Raw genomic sequence first — 23,421 nt, 5'->3', positions numbered from 1 at the left:
TCTCCATCAATTTATAATGAAATCTTAAACCAAGATTTATAATTGTATGCCTTTTTTACTGATTTAGTTTTCACTTTAGTGAAAAAATGACGATTTTAGCGGCTAAACTCGAAATTTTTACCCACCTTAATGCATAAAAATATGTTAAATGTGATGTGGTAGTGGTATAAATGTTATATTTATGAGAATTTGTGTTTTATAAAATTAATAAACATCTAAACAATCGTGCTTTACTTGACCACTTTCTCTGATTGTTTGAAGGGGCTCTTATTGGCGTCCTTCTAAATGTATCCAGAAGGGCACCTAATAATTGCACCCATGCGATACTTTTTGTAGTAACTTGGTGTGGTACAACTTCTCAATAGTGACGGGATTCTCAAAAGTGCCGTCAAATTCAAAAAAAAAAAATAATGGTTGGGTTCATTAGGAGTACCGGGGACAATCCCTGCCAGCATTTCAAAGTTCCATTTCAACCTCATCGTTACCACAGACTCGTAAATGTCACTTCAACCATCATGAAAAGGTACATCAAAAAGTACATGCAAGTAATTTGTCATCCCTACTGTTAAAAAAGCCATTTTTTTTGTGAAACGCCAAGCGCAACCAGCTTGTTATATTTTAATTAAATAAAAACGAAAATAAAGTTCTGAAAACATAGATTATACGCTTAAAATTGTGAAAGGTATATTGGTGAACAATTTGGTGATTTTCCAAATGGAATAAAGTGATTGTTTTTCAGATATTTTACAGACACGCTGCCTCCATGGAATAAAAACACTGGTTGATAGACGCAGCAACATGTAACTCGCTACTTGTAACTCATCATTAATGCCAAAAATTATGTTAAATGTAATGTGATAGTGGTATAAATGTTATATTTTTAAGAATTTGTAAATGTTTAATCAAATTAATAAATATCTAAACAAACGTGTTTTACTCGACCACAATGATTCTTTTACAACTATCTTAAAATGCACTTTTTCTGATTGTTTGGAGGGTCCCTTATTGGCGTCGTTCTAAATTGATCTATAAAGGCACCTAATAATTGCACTCATGCGAAACATTTTTGTAGTAACTTGGCGTGGTACAACTTCTCAATAGTGACGGCGCTTTTCCGACGAGTTTTTGATGTCGTATATGATTGTTTTCGACGTAGTGGGGATTCTCAAAAGAGTCCCCAAATTCAAAAAATGTTGGCAGGGATGTAGAGATAAACATTTTTTATGTTTTAATCGTTGTCACCTTGTTGTAATGTTGTGATTCAAAGTACATACCCTGAGTTACAAAATATGCTATTGGCAACACTAAATATATAATCGTGGGTTATTTGATTTACATTAAAGCTACAGGTATCGGCACTCGAGTTTTGGCGGTCTTTGTGATCAGAAGCGTTTTTTGGACTCGTAATTGGAGGCGGTTATTCTAATTGAATTTAAAGGCGATACCACAACAAACAAATACCAAATCACCCGTATTAAGATCTATTGATACGTTCGTTTTCTTATTTACGTTATTGTGTTACTAAAAATTCTTACGAATCATAATGGATACGCGGGGGGATCCTGGTGATCCTCCACCTATTATAGCTGATGGAGGAGGGACGAACAGGATTCCTGCTAGAGGCAGGAACAAGAGGGGCAATAGCCTGGAAAGGATCGGTAGAGCAAAGGGTAGGAAGATTGACGACGGAATCGGAACTGAAAATCGAATGGAGACTGGGCATATGACCTTGGCAACGGATAATGGTAATGGAACTGGCGACGTCAATAAGTACGTATACGATAACGAGGACGAGGGACCATTCATGGTATATGTGGATGTGGTACATGAGGGCGAAGGCCGAAAACCACTGAGCCTAGTAGCACTGGCACGCCATGTGAACCAAATGGGTTTGCGCGATGTGGAGACAATCACGAAGATCGGCTATGGCAGGGGCAAGGTTGTCTTTAAGAACGCAGCTGCGGCAAACAATTTCGCAGACGACGAACGCATTATCTCTGCGGGTTATCAGCCCAAGATTTTTGCCCATTTCGTATCGAAAATGGGATTAATATATCCTGTCGACTTGGATATACCTATGGATGAGATCGAGAAAAATTTCACTTCGGATAAGACCATCCTGAAAATGTTCCGCGTCATGCGTAAAGAGAAAGATGAATTGATACCAACTAAACGCGTCAAGGTTTTATTCAAGGGCCGCGAGCTACCTCGCTACGTGAGAGTCTACGGCGTGGCTGATCTCCGTGTTCATGAGCATATCTCTTTCTCCCAGTGTTATAACTGCTACCGCTTCAATCATTTTGCGAAGCATTGCAAACAAACAATTCCTGTTTGTCCGTCATGCTTCACAAAGCATGAAAAGAATACCCCATGCACACCGGGCGAGGTGATATGTACAAATTGCAAAATGAATCATCACCCGACGAGCAGGGACTGTCCAGCAAGGAGAAAAGCTTTCAATATTAAGCGCACCATGACTATTGAGAATTTGTCTTTAAGCGAGACCAAGATGAAATATCCAACTATCTTTTCTAACAAGTTCTATTTATTAAGTGGAGAAGTGGATGGAGAGTTTCCATCCCTTCCTGCAACGAATTTTACACCCCCGAACAACAAGAGTAATGCAAATGCGGTTAACGTAACCCATTCGGCAAACTTTCTACACTCTCAACTTCCATTTGCAAAAGTGGCCAGAGTAACCAAAATTGACCATAACAGACTACGCGGGGAAGAAAATGCAAAGAAACTTCATGCTCAGCACATCCAAGCCCTGGAAGAGGACGAGGTTTACGAATCTCCAAATGGTACTGCATTGGCCCTTTCCGAGAAGAACAAAACCAATGAATTTGAGAGAACCCTAAGTGATCTATCTAAGAAAATTACAAACTTTCTGATTAGTGCTCCAAATCTTGATTTGTCACAGAAAGAGGCAATTGAGGAGATGCGTCAAGAGATCAACAGAAGTCTCATTAGAATGGACATAGAACTGCTGGCTCATGCATCTTGCTTGCCGGAGACCAACTAGAACGAACTATTAGAATTATCAATGAAAATATTACAATTTAACATACAAAGTTTAAATAATGATAACAACAAAGATCTCCTGGAGCTTTACTTGGAAAACAATAACATTGACGTGGCATTACTATGCGAGACTTGGCTCCGCAATAACTTTTCCTCTAACATATGTAATTACAATTTTGCTTTTAAAAATCGTCAAGATGGTTACGGCGGCGTGGGAATCTACGTGAAAAGAAACATTTCTTTCTCATTGATTGACCTTGAAGGTGAAACTGATGCAATCGGCATAAAGACTTTAAATTTGAAGAAGAACATTAACTTTATTGTTATTTATATTCCCCCGAACTCATCCAGCCAAGACTTCAGAGCAATTGTTAACCGGATATTTCTTAAGGCAGAAATGTTAACTGAACCGACCATAATTGCTGGAGATTTCAACGCGAAATCCACAATGTGGGGCAACTTATCATCTGATGCTCGCGGTAAGTTTCTATGTGACAAGACTACAAGTGAAAACTTTACATGCTTAAATGACGGAAGCCCTACTTTTCGTATGGACGATGGCTATACATCTACGTTGGATCTCACCTTTATCAAAAACTTTATGGATCTGCCCTATTGGGGCGTCAGAAACACTAGGTTAACCAACAGCAACCATCTACCAATAATAATTGAACTTAGAGGTGCTATGGAGTTCCATGGGGGAATATCCAGAATCCGCCGGGCAGCAGTGATCGAGGAAATTTCGAGGCTGCAGGTCGGCGGTTGTCTGGAGGACTTTAATCGCGACGTTCAAGCGATAGTTAAACGGAACACAATCCATATCAAATCGGATAACAAGTATATCCCCAAGCCGTGGTGGTGCGAAGAGACGGCACGACTTTTTAGATTAAGATTGGCAGCCAGGGCTAAATACTATCTGACCAGGTCACTTGATAACCTTACCTTATTTCAAGAAGCTGAGGACCGCCTTAAATCTTTTATCAAGAAGAGGAAGAATGAGAACTTCTCGGGTCTCATTGATGAAATGTCAAAATCCCCCTCGAGTCAGGCTTTTTGGAAACTGACAAGAAATGTCAAGAAATATAAACAGAGGAAAAACATAAACAACTCTTGGTCTGTCGAACAAAAACAACAGTATTTAGAGTTTGTAGCCAGCGCACCATCACCTCTCCCACCACAACCAGTATCAATGCCCAGTACCACCGCTACCACATTTGAACTGAATTATGACGAATTTACGGAATTTATTAACTCCAGAAACCCCCACTCGGCGGTGGGCCAAGATAAGATTTCCTACGAATACATAAAGAAACTTCCCTCGGTCGAGAAGAGGAATTTCTTCAGAATGATTTCGAGCGTCTGGAGGTCTGGCAACATACCCGACATATGGAGAGATATACGAATTTCACCTATCCCAAAAAGAGGCAAAGATCCGGCCATAATCAATAATTACAGACCGATTGCATTACTTTGTGTCCCACTGAAGTGCATCGAAGCCTTACTTAGGAATAATATTCAGAAACATATGGACACAAATAATATGTTGCCGAGTAGGTGCTATGCTTTCAGGCGTGGACGTTCTACTTCCATGTGCATAAACGACCTCATAAACCAAATATATCATCTGAAGTCAAGAAATCATCAAGTCCTCGGTTTTTGCGTCGATGTGGAAAAGGCATATGATTGTGTTAATATTTCGAAACTTACGGAAAAGCTCATTAGTTTTGGCATTGATACCACAATAATTGCCTGGATATCAGATTTCCTAAGTAATAGAAATTTATGTTTCGGAGACCACAAAAAGGCGGTGAATGGTGGCCTTGCACAAGGCAGTGGTCTAAGCCCACTTCTTTTTAATATCTACACGGCATCCCTACATGAACTGAATTCCGACAATTGTACCGTCTACCAGTTTGCGGATGACTTTTTCATCATATCACATCATCCTAATTTCAATACTGCTAGAACCATATTACAAGAGAAAGTAGGAGACTTTTTCTCCAAGTGCAGAGACATTGACTTATATTTCAACCCGTCCAAGACCAACACCATTCACTTTAGTAGGAAACCGCGGGATCTTAACATAAGCTGCAATGGTGAGGCACTGAACCAAGTCAGTAGTATCAAATATCTGGGATTGATCGTTGCTGCGAACAACTCTTCAAGAGAACACATTGACTATACCCTGACTGAAGTTAATAACAAGTGCAAATTTATCACGATTCTTGGAGGTTGCAATTTTGGTATTGATCCACGTAAGTCATTATTATTGTACAAGGCATTCGCAAGATCCAAAATTGAATATGCTGCGGCCGCGTTGGCAAATGCGGGGAAAACTTCCTTGAATAGATTGAGATGCTGTACAAATGGATATCTACGTAATGCGCTTTACAGATTATCAGTTATTCCGGACGACAGGGCTCGTGTCGAACATATCCCATATACTGTGCACATTATAAGTTAAGTCCGAAGGCATAATCGATACTGCTGCATGTTTATGGGATCGATAACACATTTACCGATTATTTAGTCATCGCCGACAAGTCGTATCGATACGACACACTGCAAGATTCTTTACAAACACCGACATTCCGTCCGGAATAACTGATAGTCTGTAAAGTGCATAAATGTCTTGGGTTGATTCGATCTACACCCGCACCAATTCTCCACCATCTGTCCGCTGAGATGCCACCGAAATACAGATTTGAGTTTGCAGCCGCGAAAGAGCTCATCAAATGTTTCGCCTTTGAATTACCCATTACAAAAACACTCTTGGAGATTTCACAACCGACTAAGACTAGTATAAGTGAAACATTTTTTAAGTACAGATCTGTGCTTATGAACACAGGCCCGGTTGATACTATACAGCAGACACCAAATAACATCCACATCATCGTCGATTTTTTCAAAGGCACAGTGAAGAATAAGACCGAAGCGGGTCCGGACATAATAAATCAACTCTATAAGGAAAAATTAGAGGTAATTAAATCCAACAATTTCGAAATTTTCTTCACCGATGGCTCAGTAAGGGATAATTTTAAGGGTTCTGCCTTCGTTCGGGTATCTTGTGGAATGGTATGTGCCTTTTTTGATGACAAAAGATTATCTTCGATGTCGGCTGAATTAGTTGCGATCATCAAGACAATAGAATTTGCCATTGAAAACAAATTACTTAAAATCGCCATATTATCTGATAGTCTGAGTGGACTACAGTCGGTTGAGAATGGAATTAAGAACAATTACCTTATACAGAAATTACTTAAATTGGCAAGTACCTTTGAAGGTGAAATTGAATTACATTATATACCCGGCCATGCGAACATATATTTCAACGAAGTCGCCGATCAAGCGGCCAAAAGAGCAAATTTGATTGGAACTAAACAGGAAATTTTATGGACTATTGCAGATGCCCAAAAACATATCGAACAAAAACTATGGGAAGAATGGTCAAAGGAATATAAAGATAGGTCTAATGAATCTCGATCACACTATTTCAAGATTTTCCCCGACCTTACGAAAAAGCCATGGTTCCTATCCATTACAATGCCACCAATCAAGTGCAGACAAATGAACCGAATCCTCAGTGGACACTGTTTTTGTAAAGACACATTGTCGCAGATGAAGGTTACAGATACACCATCATGTGATTTTTGCGGCTACGACGAAACCGCAGATCATATTTTATTTCATTGCCCAGAATACTCACTAACAAGATCAACATTCCTACAAATGAACAACATTGGATCTGTCATCGAATTCATAGATAAACATGGGAGAGACCAACTGCAAATACTCAATACATTTCTATCTGAGATAGGAGTCCGTTTGTAATCCCCTAGGGAACCTGCTCGCTATGGCGCTATAGTCCTAGGACTGGCCAAGTCAGCTTGCGGCCGTATTTTCATTGTATACGTCCGAGGCAACAACTCTAAACCATAAAAAAAAAAAAAAAAAAAAAAAGCTACAGGTATGGCAAATGTATATGTAAAATGTTTTTTTACATAGTGCCAGTTGATAAATGTAAACTTTGATTATTTCGAAAAAATTTCTATGGAAATAAATCTAATGCTATCAATTAACACATTTTTCATTGTTAACAGTGTTGTATTTTAGGCCCGCGGCTATACAACATTATCGTAAACTACTACTCGATTTGATAAGATCTTTAAAAGATCTGCCGGCTACATTCGATAATACACGTTTGTGTTGATGTAAAACAAGTAGATTTTTAGTTTTATCAATCAAAATGGTTCAAACTTTACTACCACGGGAATCTGGAGAGCATATTGTGAAAAATGCCAAATACATAAAAGTTTCTGAAGACGGATTGACGAATTTGGCACAAGAAATTATAAAGGGCATACAGAATAAAATTATCGATGTCAATAATTTCTCACAACATGAATTGCATCCCAAGCCAAGCGATCCTTTTGCTATTGAATGGATTTTTGTTGTGGATACATTAAATTTTTGTTTCTGGACTCCAAGTGAGTACTATCAACTATTACTTGTGGGCTATCTAATTCATTCATGTTTTTCAGCTGATTACACCAAATACAAAGTTGAAGGCTATACAGGCTATTTTGCCCTTTGCGCTGCCATAAATCGTGCTATGAAAGATGGCCTTGATATAACCAATTCTGAATTCTACAGCAAGATCGATGTAGAAACAGTTAAAAAAATATTTCGCTCTGATGATGGAGAAACAATGGTGCCATTACTAGAAGAACGGGTGAAATGTTTCAAAGAAGTAGGTACATGTCTATTGGAAAAATGGCAAGGAAAATTTGAAAATGTCCTTAAAGCAGCCAATGGTTCGGCATTGCAATTATTGAAATTGATTGTCCAAGAGTTTCCATGCTTTAGAGATGAGGCTGACTTTGCTGGGGAAAGAGTTTCTCTATATAAAAGAGCTCAAATTCTTGTTGGCGATATATGGGCATGCTTTCGTGGCGAAGGCATTGGTTCATTTTCCGATCTCTATCATATAACTATGTTTGCTGATTACAGAGTACCCCAAGTTTTGGTTCATTTTGGCTCATTGGAGTATAATGAAGAATTAATGACTGTATTGAAATCGGATAAATTACTCAAAAATGGTGATCCCATGGAAGTGGAAATTCGTGGAGCATCTATTTACATTGTGGAAAGGGTTAAGGATATTGTGCTGAAAGAATTGAATGAAAATTATCCCAATATATCTAAAGATAATGTCAATTCGATTTTAATTGACCATTTCCTATGGGATTATCGCCGTAGACATGCTAAAGAATTGGAATACATTCCATTCCACAAGGTCTTAAGTGTCTATTATTGAACAAAGAGTTGGAAAGTTTTCAACTAATTTGAAAAAACGAAATGAAAACATAATAAATTTTAATTAAAGTTTAAGAAGAAAGAAAATTAATTAGTATCTCTTTTACTGACAGCAATCGTTAATCGTTCCTAATTTTTACTCGACTTTTAGAGTTATACAAAATTCTAGCTCAAAATTCGAAACTCAAACTATATATCTGTAAATTTTTAAATCTTATCTGTAGTTATATACATACATACAACACTTATAAATACAACCGATTACTTGATTAAAGCAAACATTTGAATATCAATGAATGAATTTATGATGGATTAAAAAAAATAATGGAAATGATTTGTATTTAATTTCAAGTTGAAGGAATACATAACTATGTATATGGATTTTAACATTTGAATCAAATTAGTATTTATTTTTAAGCCAAGACAGATTCCTTACGTTTGCCTAGATATCGGGTAAATGTATCTTTTTATGTGAGTCTTATGTGGGTAATTCCAAAGTATATGACCCCTTAACAGGCATATCAACTTTAAAAATCAACACCCTAAAACGCTTAGATTGTAATGATGTTTACTGTTCTCAAATCGCATAAAAGTATGCAAGAATTATGCAATAGAATATAGCTTTTCGTTTGTTTTTTTTTACCCACAATTAAGTTTTTATATTGTAACGACCGTTACTTTTTAGAAAATTTTTTTGTGATAATTTTCTTTGATTTGAAAAAAAACCTATTACTGAAAGAAAACATTACAAAGAATTTAATCAGATTTTTTACTTGACACACATCCTATGCAAAATTTTACAATACATGATATTTGTTTCCGAAATATGAAAACAGAACATTTATAAAGTAACGACCGTTACTTTTTTGATGGTCGAAAATAGTATTGAAATTAAATTTTTTATGAATGCTTTCGGCTGCTACCGAAGCTTGAACTTTCGTAGGTCCAAAATTAAGCAATCCTCGTGACATATATTCTTAGGGTGGAATTTTATTTAAAAAATCACAGAATATCGGTAACGACCGTTACTTTGGAAACACCCATGTAGAACAATTTCTTCAGTATATATTTTAATAGATATCGAACCATTCTGATTTTATTTTTTTAGCACATACATGTCGCTATTTTACTGAAATTTGGAACCTGATGAAATTTTGGACTCATCCATCCATTCCTTGATATAGTACCCCTATAAATCGATCTTCTTTTTATATAGAAATTCTTGATATGTAATTTTCGACGAATAAAGGTTTGTAATATTATTGTTTTTTCCTGTCCCTATTCCGGTATAGCCTCATATACGTCGATGTACTAGTTTAACATGCGAATGCCACATTTTCCTTTGATTTTTTGTCCTTAATTTGTAATAAACTTTTGTTTCGATCCCACATGGTCCGATATTCGGATTCCCAAATCTCAAAGTTTTTTTTTCTTATAACGAAAGAATCGACATACTTTGGGACTTGAAAGCTATTTCAATTTGAACTTGTTACTAAAGAGAATTACAATGCCAATATTTAAGTTTATATTTTATCAAGGTTTAAGAAAGTATCACCAAACGAAAATTCAACTATTTCGAATATCGGAACATGGGGTTACATGTAGGATCCAAATAAACCGATCTCTCCCGTTTTAAATTCTCGAGCATCTGTAGGTAGCAATCGTGTCTGTTCTGGTACACACATGTATAACTTTTGTGTGGTGTCACACTTATAAGGTGTTCTGGACTACACTTTACACCGTCACAGACCTGAACATACATATATCCGATTTGAAAAGTCTATGCAATCTGGAGTTGTTTTGAAATTCTCGATCTGATATAGCTTTCCATCTCATGTGAACCATATAATCCATATTTGTAACACCATATAATCCACCGTGGTGCAATGGTTAGCATGCCGTTCTTGCATACACGGGGTCGTGGGTCCAAAGCCTGTCTCGACCAAACAACAAAAACTTTTTCAGGGGTGGATTATCCAACCTCAGTAATGCTGGTGGGTTTCAAAGCTTCTATAAGTGGTTTCACTGCAATGTGAAATGCCGTTCGGACTCGGCTATAAAAAGGAGGTCACTTGTCATTGAATCGGGCAGCAATCAGTGATAAGAATGAAGTTCTCCACTGTGACATCACAATCGGGCTGCCATTATACCTAACCTATCTACAAATGGGGTTCTTTACTTTCCAAGATGATGATGAGTACTTGAACTAAGTATGCACCCTGCATCAAACATTTCGATCAAAATTAAATGTAGCCCTCTATTCTATTACACAACTATAAATTATTGAACTTCCATCAGCTTTAAATTCTATACTTGACATGACAGTCTAGCAACATACTACAATTTATCCAATATTGTTTACACCTATTACTATCTTCAGATTTGAAGTCTTGAGCGTCCTCGTGACGTACGTTACTGATACGTTTAAGGCTCGCTAGGTAAGATAATTTAAGATTGTTGATTTTCCGAAGAAATATATTTAAATATGGATTTCGCAGATTAACTTAGGGGTAATCCGCCCGTTCTGGTTTACGAATTAGCAAAACTCAAAATGTTCCCCTATCTCTAGTTCCTGTCGAGGGCTTACAGACATAGATCTACCTACGATGCAAATATTGATATTTCCCGATTCATTAATACAATCAAAATTTCTTAGAAAAAAAAATTATTTACGTTTTATTCCCTTGTAAGCACACCACTTTGGAAAACTTGTCTTAAAATGGCAATACACATAGAGCCAAACAAAACTATATTTTTCTATTGGAGAGAAACGGGCTTCTTCTTGCCAGCTTGAGCGGCCATACGATCCTTGTAGCGTTGGTCAGCTTCAGCGCGGGACAAGTTGTTTCTGCGGGCAAAACGTTGGTTAGTCAAGAATTTAACATCCATCTAAATGAACCATAAACAACACACACATTAATTTCCATATATCTTTAGATTTTTAGGCAAATACTTACACCCATAGTGGATTCATGGCGTTTACGCATTGGGCGCTTGATACCATTACGATGGGCCTTTCTGTTTTGATTGTGATTAGTGTGATTCTTTGACTTGGCCATTTTATACGCTAATAGCTATATACACGAAATCCACCATTGTACATTTGGAGACAGGAACATTAGCAGCCGCATAAACAAATCCGAAAATCCACAACAAATGAAAATAATCCATTGAAATCGTAGCAGAGACCATAAAGAAGTTAAAGAGAAATATTTAATTTTCATTAAACGCATATTCAATATTTATTTATTTTGTATATTTTCACGGTATATAAATAAACATAAAAAGAATTTCATGAAATTTTTCTCAAAAAAATCATTTTAGCAACCTACGTTTTTGACAGTTTAGCGGAAAAGAAGGGAGAAGTTCGAAAATTGTTCAGCTGTCAATAATTTTCGAAGTGAGCTATGTTCAATATGTAAACAAAGTCTTTATAGGAGATGCCAGATCTAAATATTACAAGAATGGGGCATCAAAAACTTATGGTATGTATAGACCGTAAGCAACATTAACAAATATAAAATAACAATAAAATTACTGCTGTTTTCTGCAACACTTTTCGAAATGATTAAATTACTACCTCTATCTCTTATAAGTTTTTTCAATAATATGTTAACTTATGTAATAAAATGTAAAAAAAATCATTGGTAATTTATTATATAAAATATTCCCTTCACAAGCACTGCCAAAATTACCATAGAACTATTCACACAACATTCACTTATCCCATATATTGGCCACATTATAAGTTAAATCCGAAGGCATAATCGGTACTGCGGCATGTTTATGGGATCGATAACACATTTATCGTATCGATGTCAGAAATGTCACCACCCAATAAACACAAACGTTTGAAAAATGCTAAATTTCAACAATTTTTCAAACATTTTTTCAAAGGATTAGGGTAATATTCAAGTTGAGAAATTGTTGAGAAAATCGCGTTCTCAACAAAAAACAGACATTACCCTCAACAGTGAAATTCAACACATTAGCAATAATATCTCAAGTGTTATCCTCAAATTGAAATGCATCGCTACTCAAAAATTTGTCAAACAATTTTCGATGCGAGTCAAATTCAAAATTAACATCGTTGCAAATACTTTTCAACCTAAATTTGTATGAATGATATCCCCACTTCAAATTGAAAGTCAAAGCCAAAATTCTATGAATTTTCTATAATTTATTCATTTTCATCAAAATAAAATATATAATAATACACTACACTACATAATACACTACAATACAAATTGATAAATAAAAATCTTATTAAACATTTCAACAAATAAGAACAAAAAAAAAACAAACAACAAAACTTTAAATATCTTAAACATTATTAGTAAACGCTTTTGCATTGATAATTCGATTTCCTTCCTTTTGGTGTCATAAAACAGCATTAATATTTACTAACATGCGGGCAATTTGGAATTAGGAACGTACTGGACCGCGTGTTAGAATTGATTTCCAGCAGAAGGAATTCACAAAATATCCATTTTTAACTGATAATAGCATATGAATTAAACTGACGATGTGATGTACATTTTCATCCAGAAGTTGTTGATTTCAACAATTTGTCGTTTTTAACAACTTTAATTGGTTGCACTTGTAATGTTTCTGGAAACTTTTTCTTGTCGATAAGCCACTCATTTTTCATTGGTCAGCTTCTTAATGTTTGCAAGAATGTAGCATCCAAAGATTTTAGTTTACTGCAAAGAGATTTAAATTTAGTGTCTTCTCTAAAGTGTTGATTTAATTTTTCATATTGACGTACCAATTATTATAAACTATTTGAAGCATTTCCAGTTAATTGTCCACCATTTTTTCATCGGTCAGCTAAATGCTTTAATGTTTTCAAGAACGTAGAATCTATAATTTTAGTTTTCTGCAAAGAGATATACATTTAGTGACTTCCTTAAAGTTTTATTTCATTTTTTATTTTCACTTACCTATTTTTATAAACTATTTGGTTATTTGTCCAAAATTTTCCATTTTTTAATTTCTTGCAATTGACCACGAACTTCGTTGCACAAATAAGTATTGAAAACCACATGGTTTTTTCGTTGCATTTTAGGGTAGTGTTTTGTCAAAGTTTTCTCATATTATCTTCAACACCTTTTCAAAGATTTCGTCAACATTTTGGCAAATTGGAAGTAATTCGCAAACAATTTGGAGATGTATTGAAGATGAGCTATTTCAAGTCAAGTTGAATTTATGTTGAAAATTATATTTACCCTCAAACTGAAAAGTTGTTGCATTTGAAAAACGCTCATCCTGTGTTTATTGGGCAGCATTACTGAGGTGGGATAATCCACCGCTGAAAAACTTTTTGGTGTTCGGTCGAAGCAGGAATCGAACCCACGACCTTGTGTATGCAAGGTGGGCAATGGTCCATAATGAATTACGGGTGAAAAATTCCCGTAATTCATTATGGAACAAAGTTATACAGGCCTGTTCTGGTTTTTACATATTGTTCCGTAATTGAAACGACTTGAATCCCTTCGTATTCGATTTGTACAACCCAGTTGATGGGTTTATTATGCTTAGTAACTTCTCAGTAGTGACGGCTCTTTTCCGATGAGATCTATATATCGTATACGACTGCTTTCGATGTGGTGGTGGGTATACTAAAAAATTTGGCAGGGAATTTTAATGAGCATTTAATTTTCTCCAAACTTTCTCTACCTTAGAAAACAAAATCCTCTATTGGAATTGCGTACGATTTGCTAAATTTATCGAAAAAGAATGTATGTTTGAGGAGTCAATAATGAACCATTCAAAATTATGGGACATTTTATATAAAACCAAGGCATATTAAAGAGGTAAAGTCATGCAATCAGGTGACTAATATCGACATTCATCTTGTCAAAGGCTTTGTTTACATTTAGTAGGGTTGTTTACATTCTTTGTGTACATAAATATTACAATACAAAAACACTACGCATACACAAAATGTCAACTTAAGTGACCTGCCATTTTAGTTTGACTTTCTAAATATCATGGGGTGTACACACGTTTGCTCGTGACTTGACCTTTAATTAATATGCCTTGATATAAAGCGAGTACTCTGTTTTCTTTTAAACCTACACGGCTTGGGGTATCCAGTGCTATAAGAAAACAGCCCTATTAATAAATCAAACAAACAATCTTGTCGAAACGGCCCATTATCAAATTGTATACCAAAACTTGGGGATTTTGTAGGCAGAAGGGTGGTAATAAGATTCGAAAATGTATGAATACAACCATGTACCATGTCTATGTTCAGTTTACTTACGAATGCTTCTTCTTCACACAAATTTGAAGTTTGTTATCGAACGCACGTGGTGACTATTTTAATTGGAATCGGCAACAAGCAGTCCGCGTGTTTTGCTATCGTAGTTTTCTTTTCATAAAATTTTCAATAAAATTTAAATATGGGTAAACCAGGATTCTCACCAAGAGGAGGAGGTGGTGGCGGCGGTGGCCGTGGCGGTGGAGGTAGAGGCGGTGGAGGTGGTCGTGGCGGTTTTGGAGGAGGTGGCGGTGGTGGCCGTGGAGGTTTTGGAGGAGGCGGCCGTGGTGGTGGCGGAGGTGGACGTGGAGGTTTTGGAGGACGTGGCGGTGGTGGCGGCGGCAGAGGAGGTGGTGGTGGACGAGGTGGTTTCGGAGGTCGTGGTGGTGGTGGTGGCCGCGGCGGTGGTGGCAGAGGAGGTCGTGGAGGTGGTGGTGGAGGTTTCAAAGGTGGCAAAACTGTTGTCATCGAACCCCATCGTCATGAAGGCATCTTCATTGCACGCGGAAAAGAAGACGCTTTGGTCACACGCAACTTTGTACCTGGTTCAGAAGTCTATGGTGAGAAACGCATTTCTGTCGAAACTAATGGCGAGAAAGTCGAATACAGAGTTTGGAATCCTTTCCGTTCAAAATTGGCCGCTGCCGTTTTAGGCGGTGTTGACAAAATTCACATGCCACCTGGCTCAAAGGTATTGTACTTGGGTGCTGCTTCAGGTACAACAGTATCCCATGTCTCAGATGTTGTTGGTCCCGAAGGTTTGGTTTATGCTGTTGAGTTCTCACATCGGTCGGGCCGTGATTTGATAAACGTGGCCAAAAAACGCACCAACATAATTCCCATCATTGAAGATGCCCGTCATCCACACAAATACAGAATGCTTGTGGGTATGGTCGATACCATATTCGCTGATGTTGCCCAACCTGATCAGGGACGTATTGTGGCGCTGAATGCACAACACTTCCTTAAGAATGGTGGCCATTTTGTTATATCCATCAAGGCATCGTGTATAGATTCAACAGCTCAACCAGAAGCTGTATTCGCCGCCGAAGTAAAGAAAATGCAAGCAGACAAATTGAAACCACAAGAACAGATTACCCTAGAACCCTATGAACGTGATCACGCTGTAGTCGTGGGCGTCTACAGGCCGCCACCAAAGGGCGCAGATTCATAAACATTGTAGATGCGCATTTAGATTTGGAATGTTTTTTTTTAACTGATAAACAATTTTTAGCTTTAAGTATACGCTACCTAACCTAACTTTATAATTTTACGCGTTTCTCTGCTCTTAAGGGAAACACAAACAAATTGAAAAGTTTTATATTTAGAAATATAATGAGAAGAAAAGTCCTATATAAAAAATACAATAAATTTAACTTGTAGAATCAAGTTGGAAAAAAATCGTAAACATTTTATTGGTTTTCCTTAAACTCTGGATGGTTAAAGCGAGCGTGGGAGAAGTGTTTCATTGAGTTGTTAATAGACTCCATTGTGGGTATTGGAATGAATAGAAATTTAAACGAACATTTTATTTTTGATGGATTGGAAAAGTTGTTAATAGGAAGGCGATAATATTTTTTTTTACATTAGTTGGAAGTGTGAAAGGGGCAGGAAAGGGTGTATTTGGCCACATTGGATATATAGAATAATTGGTAATACAATTTTATGGCTTTATTAAACAAAAGGAATATTTGACAGAATGGCTGGACATTTAATGGGTTTTCTTTTATTCACAAATACCATTATTACCATCAAGATATAATACCAAGAGGTAGTCACATTCCTATTCACTGCCTATTTTGTTAATAGGAATGAACTTTTTTGGATTGAACTGGTATGAACGTTTTTGGATTCCTGGAAGTGTGAAAGGAGTGTGTTTGGCCACATGGGATATATAGAAAAATTTAAAAAGTACAATATTTAGGCAAACAACTGAAAACTTATGTAATTATTTTCATCAATCTCTTTATAATTAACGATAAAATACCCAGAGGTAGTCAGATTATATTTCCACTATTTTTTTATATAGCCTGCGTATAATTACATGAATTTCCATGAACTGGGAGTTACTCAATTTAAGTAATCGAAGACTGTTAGACCATTCCCGTCCGCTAGTCTATTTAGTGTTCCCAAGATACGAGATTCCACATTTATCTGATTTTCATGAAACTGAACAAATAGGACCCCATTTCTGAACCCATCGGCTTCAAGTAGAAATAAGCTCATTTTTTATGATATATTAGAATGATATATATGAAAGAAATGGGATTTGGGAAACTTCATTGGCATAACTAACGGAAAATGCAAGTGAGTAATTGCTTTCCATACATATCGCTTAACTTATCGTTTTAATATAATAAGTATATTACCATATAAGATGAAGAATATTAGAGTGTTTTAATAACTTATATCCCAAACATCCTTTTCCAGCTTTTCAACGACTTCCTGGTCTTCTAAAAACCATAATGTTAAATAAAATAATAAAATAAATAAGAAATAAAATAATAAAATAAAAATAACAAGTATATACAGCAGTAAAATAATATAATAAAATAAATAAGAAATAAAATAATAAAATAAAAATAACAAGTATATACAGCAGTAAATTCGGCCGGGCCGAATCTTGAACCAAATATTAGGGTTTCCTTTGAAATTTCAGGGGGGTTTGAGGACAGTTCAACCAATACACTTCCCGAAGATAAATTTAAAGATTTTACCGATGAAGACTATATCAGATTCTGGATTTATAAGAACAATTTTTGTTTGAGTTTTAGAGGAATTATTAACATCTCTTGTAAGTGTGCAAGAAAATTATAAAATAACGTCTTGATTTGAAATCTTAAATCTGTAGATTTTCACCCGTAAATACCGTTTTATATAAGCCCAAGAAGTAAAATCGGGAGATCGGTCTATATGGGGGCTATTCCAAAACATCACAATTTTTGGCACACCTATTTATGATCATAAACTACCTCTAGATTTCAAATTTCAGGCAAATTGGATAAAAACTACGATTTCTATAAGCCCAAGACCCCAAATCGGGAGGAACTTGACCTGCCTGCAAACAAAAGACCAGTTTGTGCAAAATTTCAGCACGATTGCTTCATTATTGAAGACTGTTGCGTGATAACAACAGACAGACAGACGGACATGGTTATATCGTCTTAGTTCTCCCTGATCTAGAATATATATACTTTATATAGTCGGAAATCGATATTTCGATGTGTTACAAACGGAATGACAAACTTATTATACCCCCGTCACCATTCTATGGTGGTGGGTATAAAAATTAGAAGATTATGAGGCCATTGTTGACCGAAATTGGTATTTTAGGGTCTTTTTAAGTTAATATAATCGAAGATAATTCCTTCCGTATAAAAGTGGGAAACAATCACATGCACGATTGAAGATATGATCCTTAGTTAAAAGGATATGACTAAGGCTCAGCCTTATGCATTTCTGAAACATTCTTCTAGAAGCTGATAATGGGAAAACAAGAGCTGCATTATTTGCATTAATGCATTTATAATTAAAGTTGGACCATTGTTTTGCTTGTAGGTATTGATATAGTGTGTCGATATACCGATCTTGACATTGTTAAGACTTAGGATGTGGTAGAAAAACAAATCGGATAATTTGCGACAAACTTTGCTACACCATGGGCCAATGTGTTACCCAATATCAGCCACGTAAGAGTTGAAAGGACGAAAATTCTGTTTTTCCACAATTGGACGACTTTTCAATTTTCAATATCTAGTATGTCACCAAACTGTTTATACCATTTGAAATTTCGTGGTCATTCGAAAACAGAAACACATCTCTAAATGCAACCCAATCACGGTTGCAACAGTTGGTAGAATTCTACCAAAGATTGTAGATTTTTTACTGTTTGTTAGAATGGTAGAATTCTTGATATTTTGGTAGATTTCGCAAAATTTTCCTCTCCATCTCTAAGATGTACTTCTATGTTTATAGAAATATAATTTTGAGAAAATTTTCTATAGAAATAAAATTTTGAGAAAATTTTCTATAGATATAAAATTTTGAGAAAAAAATTTTTTTTGACAAAATTTTCTATAGAAATAAAATTTTGAGAAAATTTTCTCTAGAAATAAAATGTTTGAGAAATATTTCTATAGAAATAACATTTTTGAGAAAATTTTCTATAGAAATTTGTATTCTATAGAATACATTCTATAGAAATTTGTATATTTTTGGTTTTAGTACAGCTCGAGGTCATTAATGAAAAAACTCCAGATGTTTTTTATTTCAGTTGTATGTTATTGAAGCCAATATTTCGATTTGACACATTCAAAAACATGTCCCTTAAAGGAGAGATCATGATATATAATATTGCAAATATTGAAATGAACTTCGAAATAAAAATAATAAAACATTTCATTCGAAGAAAATAATATTTTTATATTCATACTAATCACAAAAATTCAAAAAAAAAGGATTTGTTTTTAAATTTGGTAGATTTTTGATACAATTTTCTTCAAATGTTGGTAGACTATTTTTGGCAAGAGTGGTAACCGTGAACCAATGTGGTATCACAATGGACTGAATAGTCTAAGTGAGCCTGATACATCGGGCTGCCACCTAACCTAACCGTGAACCCACATACCAAAATTTTTATACCATTTGAAATTTGTAGTTTTTTGAACAAAAACGTATTCATGATCCGTTTCATTTTTGATTTGTTTACTTCTTCGGCATCATATAACAAAAATATATATAGGGGTATGCTCTGATATTTGGAATCGCAAATCGCAAAATTTTCGTTTGACGATATTTTCTTAACCCTAAAACATACAAATTTGAACTTTGGCAAAATAGTTCTCTTTGATAAGAAGTTCAAATACAAAATGAATTTAAGTCCGATAGTAGATTAATTTTTATACCCTGCGCCACACTGTGGAACAGGGTATTATAAGTTAGTGCATATGTTTGTAACACCCAGAAGGAGACGAGATAGACACATGGTGTCTTTGGCAATAATGCTCAGGGTGGGTTCCTGAGTCGATATAACCATGTCCGTCTGTCCGGCCGTCCGTCTGTCTGTGAACACATTTTTGTGATCAAAGCCTTGGGACCTAGGCTTTGATCACAAAAATTAAGTCCAATCGCCTTCAAATTTGTTAAATGTTCCTAATTTGGGTCAGAATAGAACCCTATTGATTTTGGAAGAAATCGGTTCAGATTTTGATATAGCTCCCATATATATCTTTCGCCCGATATGCACTAATATGGACACAACAGCCAGTGTTTTATACCGATTTGCTTGAAATTTTGTACAAACATAACACTTAGTCGTATAGTCAAGTGTGCAAAATTTGATTGAAATCGGTTCAGATTTAGATATAGCTCCCATATATATCTTTCGCCCGATATGGACTTATATGGCCCCAAAAGCCAGATTTTTGGCCGAATTTGGTTGAAATTTTGCACTAGGAGTACAATTAGTAGTATAGTCAAGTGTGCAAAATTTAATTGAAATCGGTTCAGATTTAGATATAGCTCCCATATATATCTTTCGCCCGATATGGACTAATATGGTCCTAAATACCAGAGTTTTGGCCCAATTTGGTTGAAATTTTGCACAGGGAGTAGATTTAGCATTGTAGCTATGCGTGCCAAATTTGATTGAAATCGGTTCAGATTTAGATACAGCTTCCATATATATTTTTCGCCCGATATGGACTTATATGGCCCCAGAAGCCAGAGTTTTGGCCAAATTTGGTTGAACTTTTGCACTAGGAGTACAATTAGTAATATAGTCATGTGTGCCAAATTTGATTGAAATCGGTTCAGATTTAGATATAGCTCCCATGTATATGTTTTTCTGATTTCGACAAAAATGGTCAAAATACCAACATTTTCCTTGTTAAATCGCCACTGCTTAGTCGAAAAGTTGTAAAAATGACTATAATTTTCCTAAACTTCTAATACATATATATCGAGCGATAAATGATAAATAAATTTCTGCGAAGTTTCCTTAAAATTGCTTCAGATTTAAATGTTTCCCATATTTTTTTACTAAAGTTGTGTTCCACCCTGTGCATTAACCAACTTAAATTTTGAGTCTATAAAGTCTATCAAATTCTGTCCAAATCGAGTGATATTTAAATGTATGTATTTGGGACAAACCTTTACACATAGCACCCAACACATTATACGGATGTGATATGGTATCGAAAATTTAGATCTACAAAGTGGTGCAGGGTTTAATATAGTCGGCCCTGCCCGACTTTAGACTTTCCTTACTTGTTTTTAATTAATAAATTATAATAAGTCTATTGATTCCACTTATTTTGATTTCCGCCTTAATGAATTTTTGGGTGATTTGTGCAACCCAGCTGGTTACAGAAAAGTTAAAAAAAGAACGTGGAATTAAGAACACCAAATTTTCACGTTCGTGGATTTGACGTGAATAGTGGAAGTTGAATTGAAGTGAATATTGGAACATGGGTGAAAGACATATATTAGACTCAGGAAAAGAGCTCAAAGTGTTTTACTATAGCACAAACAACAATGAGACTAAACTTTCGATTTTACTTCTTGGTTACAGTACCATCATGAGTTCTGTTCAGGCCAGTCATTTGTAACACTACGATCTCGCTTGGTCTCAATTGTAAAGATGATCCAGGGGAGACATAGTTGTAATTGCAACATTGAATCCACATTACGCTAGTACAGAAAATAGATCTATACACTTTTGCATGTGTTTGCGCCAATTTTCGAACCACTTTTGCCACTCTGATTGAGGTATCTCCAAAACCTGCATTCTAAACGCATCAACCGCTTCTTCGGAACGCATCAACCGCTTCTTCAGGTGTTGAAAAGCGTTGACATCTCATTTTATTGTTCAGGGCTCAAAAATGCAGTTGTTTGAGCCGATGTGTGAGAGTTCGCATTGTTGTGATGAAGAATGGTCTGTCTTCGGCGGTTGGTTTTCCGTTTTCTTCGAAGACTGGTCCGTCTTCGGCGGTTGGTTTTCCGTTTTCTTGGAAGACTGGTAAACATATCAAGGTGCAGATTAATTCATTTGGAATCTCTTGAGAATCGTAGATTAAAATTTTCTGTTTTGTTTGTTTTTAAGGCAAGTAATGGGTTTATAGATTGTCCCCCTCTTCTAGAGATTATTGGTTTTAATGTACCAGTGAGGAATCTTAGACGTCATGCTTATTTTAATATTCCTTTTCATGGGAGTAATTATGCTTCTTGCGAGCACATTTTGAGAGCTTTAAAAGAATTTAACAAATTGAATAATGACTTTAATTTGGATTTTTCAGTTTCTCTAAATAAATTTATTAATACTTTAGATTTAATTTATGGTTAAAATTGCTAATCTGTAAGGATTGTAATCCATAGACTTAAATATATAAATAAATATGCTTGTTCTTTTAGCAAATAACTAAGCTAAAACAGCAGTTTTTGTTTGCTGAAAAATAGCAGCCAGAGTTTGTTATTAACAGGCTTTTTTCCATGCGTGTAGTATTTTTCGGAATTATACGGTATCTGTAAAGTCTATTAAAAATCCATTTTCGTATACTGCTTTTTGAAGGTATGTAGAACTCTATACCTTTTTAAAATTACTTACACATCGATAAAGTTGTCTTTCAAAGAAAATACAATTTCAATTTACCAAACTATAGACTTCCATTTATGTATCATTAGATATGACTTTAATTCTTCGTAACTTCTTGAATAAAGCTCCAATACTGAAAAGATGGATTTCAAAGAGCCAATTATATTTAAAAAGTAAGTATGAAAGTATGAGTCATATTAAAAAAAAAAAAACAAAAAATATCTTTTTTTATATTCCAGACTTGCCAGATCCCTTAGAGCTTTGCACAGGACAGCAACGAAAGGAAATTGTAGCATATATTGAAGGTAAATGCGATCCCTATCACATGTCTGTTATTAAGAGAGGTATTGGTACCAAAGAAACTCCCACCTTAATTCCATCAGCATTTAATGGCCGCATTGTTGGCTGTATCTGTAAGTTTAATTTTGACCACAAATGCTATTTTTTCATACATATTGCATATCACCAATTTGTTTTTTTTAAGGCAATGATAATCGGTTCGTTAATTTTATGTGGCTTGAAAAAGGATGTCCCAAACGTTGTGAATGTGGTCATTGGTTTAAGTTAAAGGAAGTTAAGTCATTTGCTTAATATGAATATGATGATTTTTGCATTACCTATGAATTATATATCTCACAAAATTGCTGGCGGAGGAAATTACTTTGTAATTTAAATGTTAAGTTGGGAAAAAAAGAAGTTTGTTCTTAAATGGAGGAAATTTATGCCCACAAAATTGTCATTGAATATTTTCAAACCTTTTTTTCAAGAATACGACCTAGTCGAAGGAATAAGATTGGTAAAAAATATTTTCGAATTTTCTGGTTTTTTTAGTCCATAAACTTTTAATATATTGGTTTGCATATGGGCAGTAGAATTTAGGACATATTAAATAAATAAAATTTTCTATTTTTTGAGATTTTCAAATTTTAATTTACTTTTAATTTTTTGGAACCAACTTTTTCTGAGTATTGAAAACTTGAAATAGACGATTCTAGCTGCAATTGAAATAGTGATTATTCAAATAATTGGGTATAGATTTTCAAATTTATTATTAATGTTGATTAATACACCCAAAGATACAGCAGACAAATCCGTTAAAACAGTAAACATTTGCTTAAAAAGGGAAATCAGCCAAATTTTGCATGAAATAGTGAACAAAAATCTGAATATTTATCAAATTAAAGCATAACGACAAATAAAACGTTTGAATATCGCATTTAAAAAG

The 23,421-nt window shown here is 35.2% G+C and overlaps 4 protein-coding genes and 2 long non-coding RNA genes across 7 annotated transcripts; 4 read left to right on the top strand and 2 right to left on the bottom strand.

The window, feature by feature from the left end:
- The first annotated feature begins 453 nt into the window (after window positions 1-453).
- On the top strand, window positions 454-947 carry LOC142240884 (uncharacterized). The gene is made up of 2 exons (XR_012723420.1): window positions 454-682; window positions 740-947. It is a non-coding gene; the product is annotated as an uncharacterized LOC142240884 (long non-coding RNA).
- Window positions 948-1,331: 384 nt separating this feature from the next.
- LOC142240883 (queuosine 5'-phosphate N-glycosylase/hydrolase) lies at window positions 1,332-8,431 on the top strand. Of its 2 annotated transcripts, none has more exons than XM_075312633.1 (3): window positions 1,332-1,349; window positions 7,125-7,511; window positions 7,566-8,431. In XM_075312633.1, the coding sequence occupies exons 2-3, from the start codon at window positions 7,271-7,273 to the stop codon at window positions 8,339-8,341; spliced, it is 1,017 nt and encodes a 338-aa protein (XP_075168748.1). In that variant the 5' UTR covers window positions 1,332-1,349; window positions 7,125-7,270; the 3' UTR covers window positions 8,342-8,431. The 2 variants fall into 2 exon arrangements, with proteins under 2 accessions (XP_075168748.1, XP_075168747.1); XM_075312632.1 differs by having other exon boundaries at window positions 1,335-1,349; window positions 6,992-7,511.
- A 2,557-nt stretch (window positions 8,432-10,988) lies between these two features.
- On the bottom strand, window positions 10,989-11,708 carry RpL29 (ribosomal protein L29). Its single transcript, XM_075312233.1, has 3 exons — window positions 11,673-11,708; window positions 11,298-11,414; window positions 10,989-11,229 (listed from the first exon to the last, which is right to left on the bottom strand). The coding sequence occupies exons 2-3, from the start codon at window positions 11,397-11,399 to the stop codon at window positions 11,098-11,100; spliced, it is 234 nt and encodes a 77-aa protein (XP_075168348.1). The 5' UTR covers window positions 11,400-11,414; window positions 11,673-11,708; the 3' UTR covers window positions 10,989-11,097.
- Window positions 11,709-12,500: 792 nt separating this feature from the next.
- On the bottom strand, window positions 12,501-13,616 carry LOC142240914 (uncharacterized). The gene is made up of 3 exons (XR_012723432.1): window positions 13,284-13,616; window positions 13,109-13,219; window positions 12,501-13,043 (listed from the first exon to the last, which is right to left on the bottom strand). It is a non-coding gene; the product is annotated as an uncharacterized LOC142240914 (long non-coding RNA).
- Window positions 13,617-14,649: 1,033 nt separating this feature from the next.
- Window positions 14,650-16,013, top strand: Fib (rRNA 2'-O-methyltransferase fibrillarin). The gene has a single exon (XM_075310930.1). It carries the CDS (start codon window positions 14,748-14,750, stop codon window positions 15,777-15,779), a length of 1,032 nt encoding a protein of 343 aa, XP_075167045.1. The 5' UTR covers window positions 14,650-14,747; the 3' UTR covers window positions 15,780-16,013.
- A 6,196-nt stretch (window positions 16,014-22,209) lies between these two features.
- On the top strand, window positions 22,210-23,126 carry LOC142239160 (cytochrome c oxidase subunit 5B, mitochondrial-like). Its single transcript, XM_075310927.1, has 3 exons — window positions 22,210-22,369; window positions 22,436-22,609; window positions 22,681-23,126. Exons 1-3 carry the CDS (start codon window positions 22,288-22,290, stop codon window positions 22,785-22,787), a joined length of 363 nt encoding a protein of 120 aa, XP_075167042.1. The 5' UTR covers window positions 22,210-22,287; the 3' UTR covers window positions 22,788-23,126.
- Window positions 23,127-23,421: the final 295 nt, after the last annotated feature.

Source organism: Haematobia irritans, chromosome 5 (genome assembly GCF_050003625.1).
Source record: "Haematobia irritans isolate KBUSLIRL chromosome 5, ASM5000362v1, whole genome shotgun sequence".
Classification (NCBI taxonomy): Eukaryota; Metazoa; Arthropoda; class Insecta; order Diptera; family Muscidae; genus Haematobia; species Haematobia irritans.
Note: the sequence above shows the minus strand (reverse complement) of the source record. Positions and strands in the feature narration are given on the sequence as shown.

Excerpts from the sequence above, each read along its gene's own strand:
- LOC142239160 (XM_075310927.1), top strand. The coding sequence starts at position 22,288 with ATGACTTTAATTCTTCGTAACTTCTTGAATAAAGCTCCAATACTGAAA. Across the intron at positions 22,370-22,435 it reads GAGCCAATTATATTTAAAAA|ACTTGCCAGATCCCTTAGAG; the intron begins GTAAGTATGAAA and ends TTTATATTCCAG. Across the intron at positions 22,610-22,680 it reads CCGCATTGTTGGCTGTATCT|GCAATGATAATCGGTTCGTT; the intron begins GTAAGTTTAATT and ends GTTTTTTTTAAG.
- RpL29 (XM_075312233.1), bottom strand. The coding sequence starts at position 11,399 with ATGGCCAAGTCAAAGAATCACACTAATCACAATCAAAACAGAAAGGCC. Across the intron at positions 11,230-11,297 it reads GCCATGAATCCACTATGGGT|ATGGATGTTAAATTCTTGAC; the intron begins GTAAGTATTTGC and ends TGGTTCATTTAG.
- Fib (XM_075310930.1), top strand. The coding sequence starts at position 14,748 with ATGGGTAAACCAGGATTCTCACCAAGAGGAGGAGGTGGTGGCGGCGGT.
- LOC142240883 (XM_075312633.1), top strand. The coding sequence starts at position 7,271 with ATGGTTCAAACTTTACTACCACGGGAATCTGGAGAGCATATTGTGAAA. Across the intron at positions 7,512-7,565 it reads TTTTTGTTTCTGGACTCCAA|CTGATTACACCAAATACAAA; the intron begins GTGAGTACTATC and ends CATGTTTTTCAG.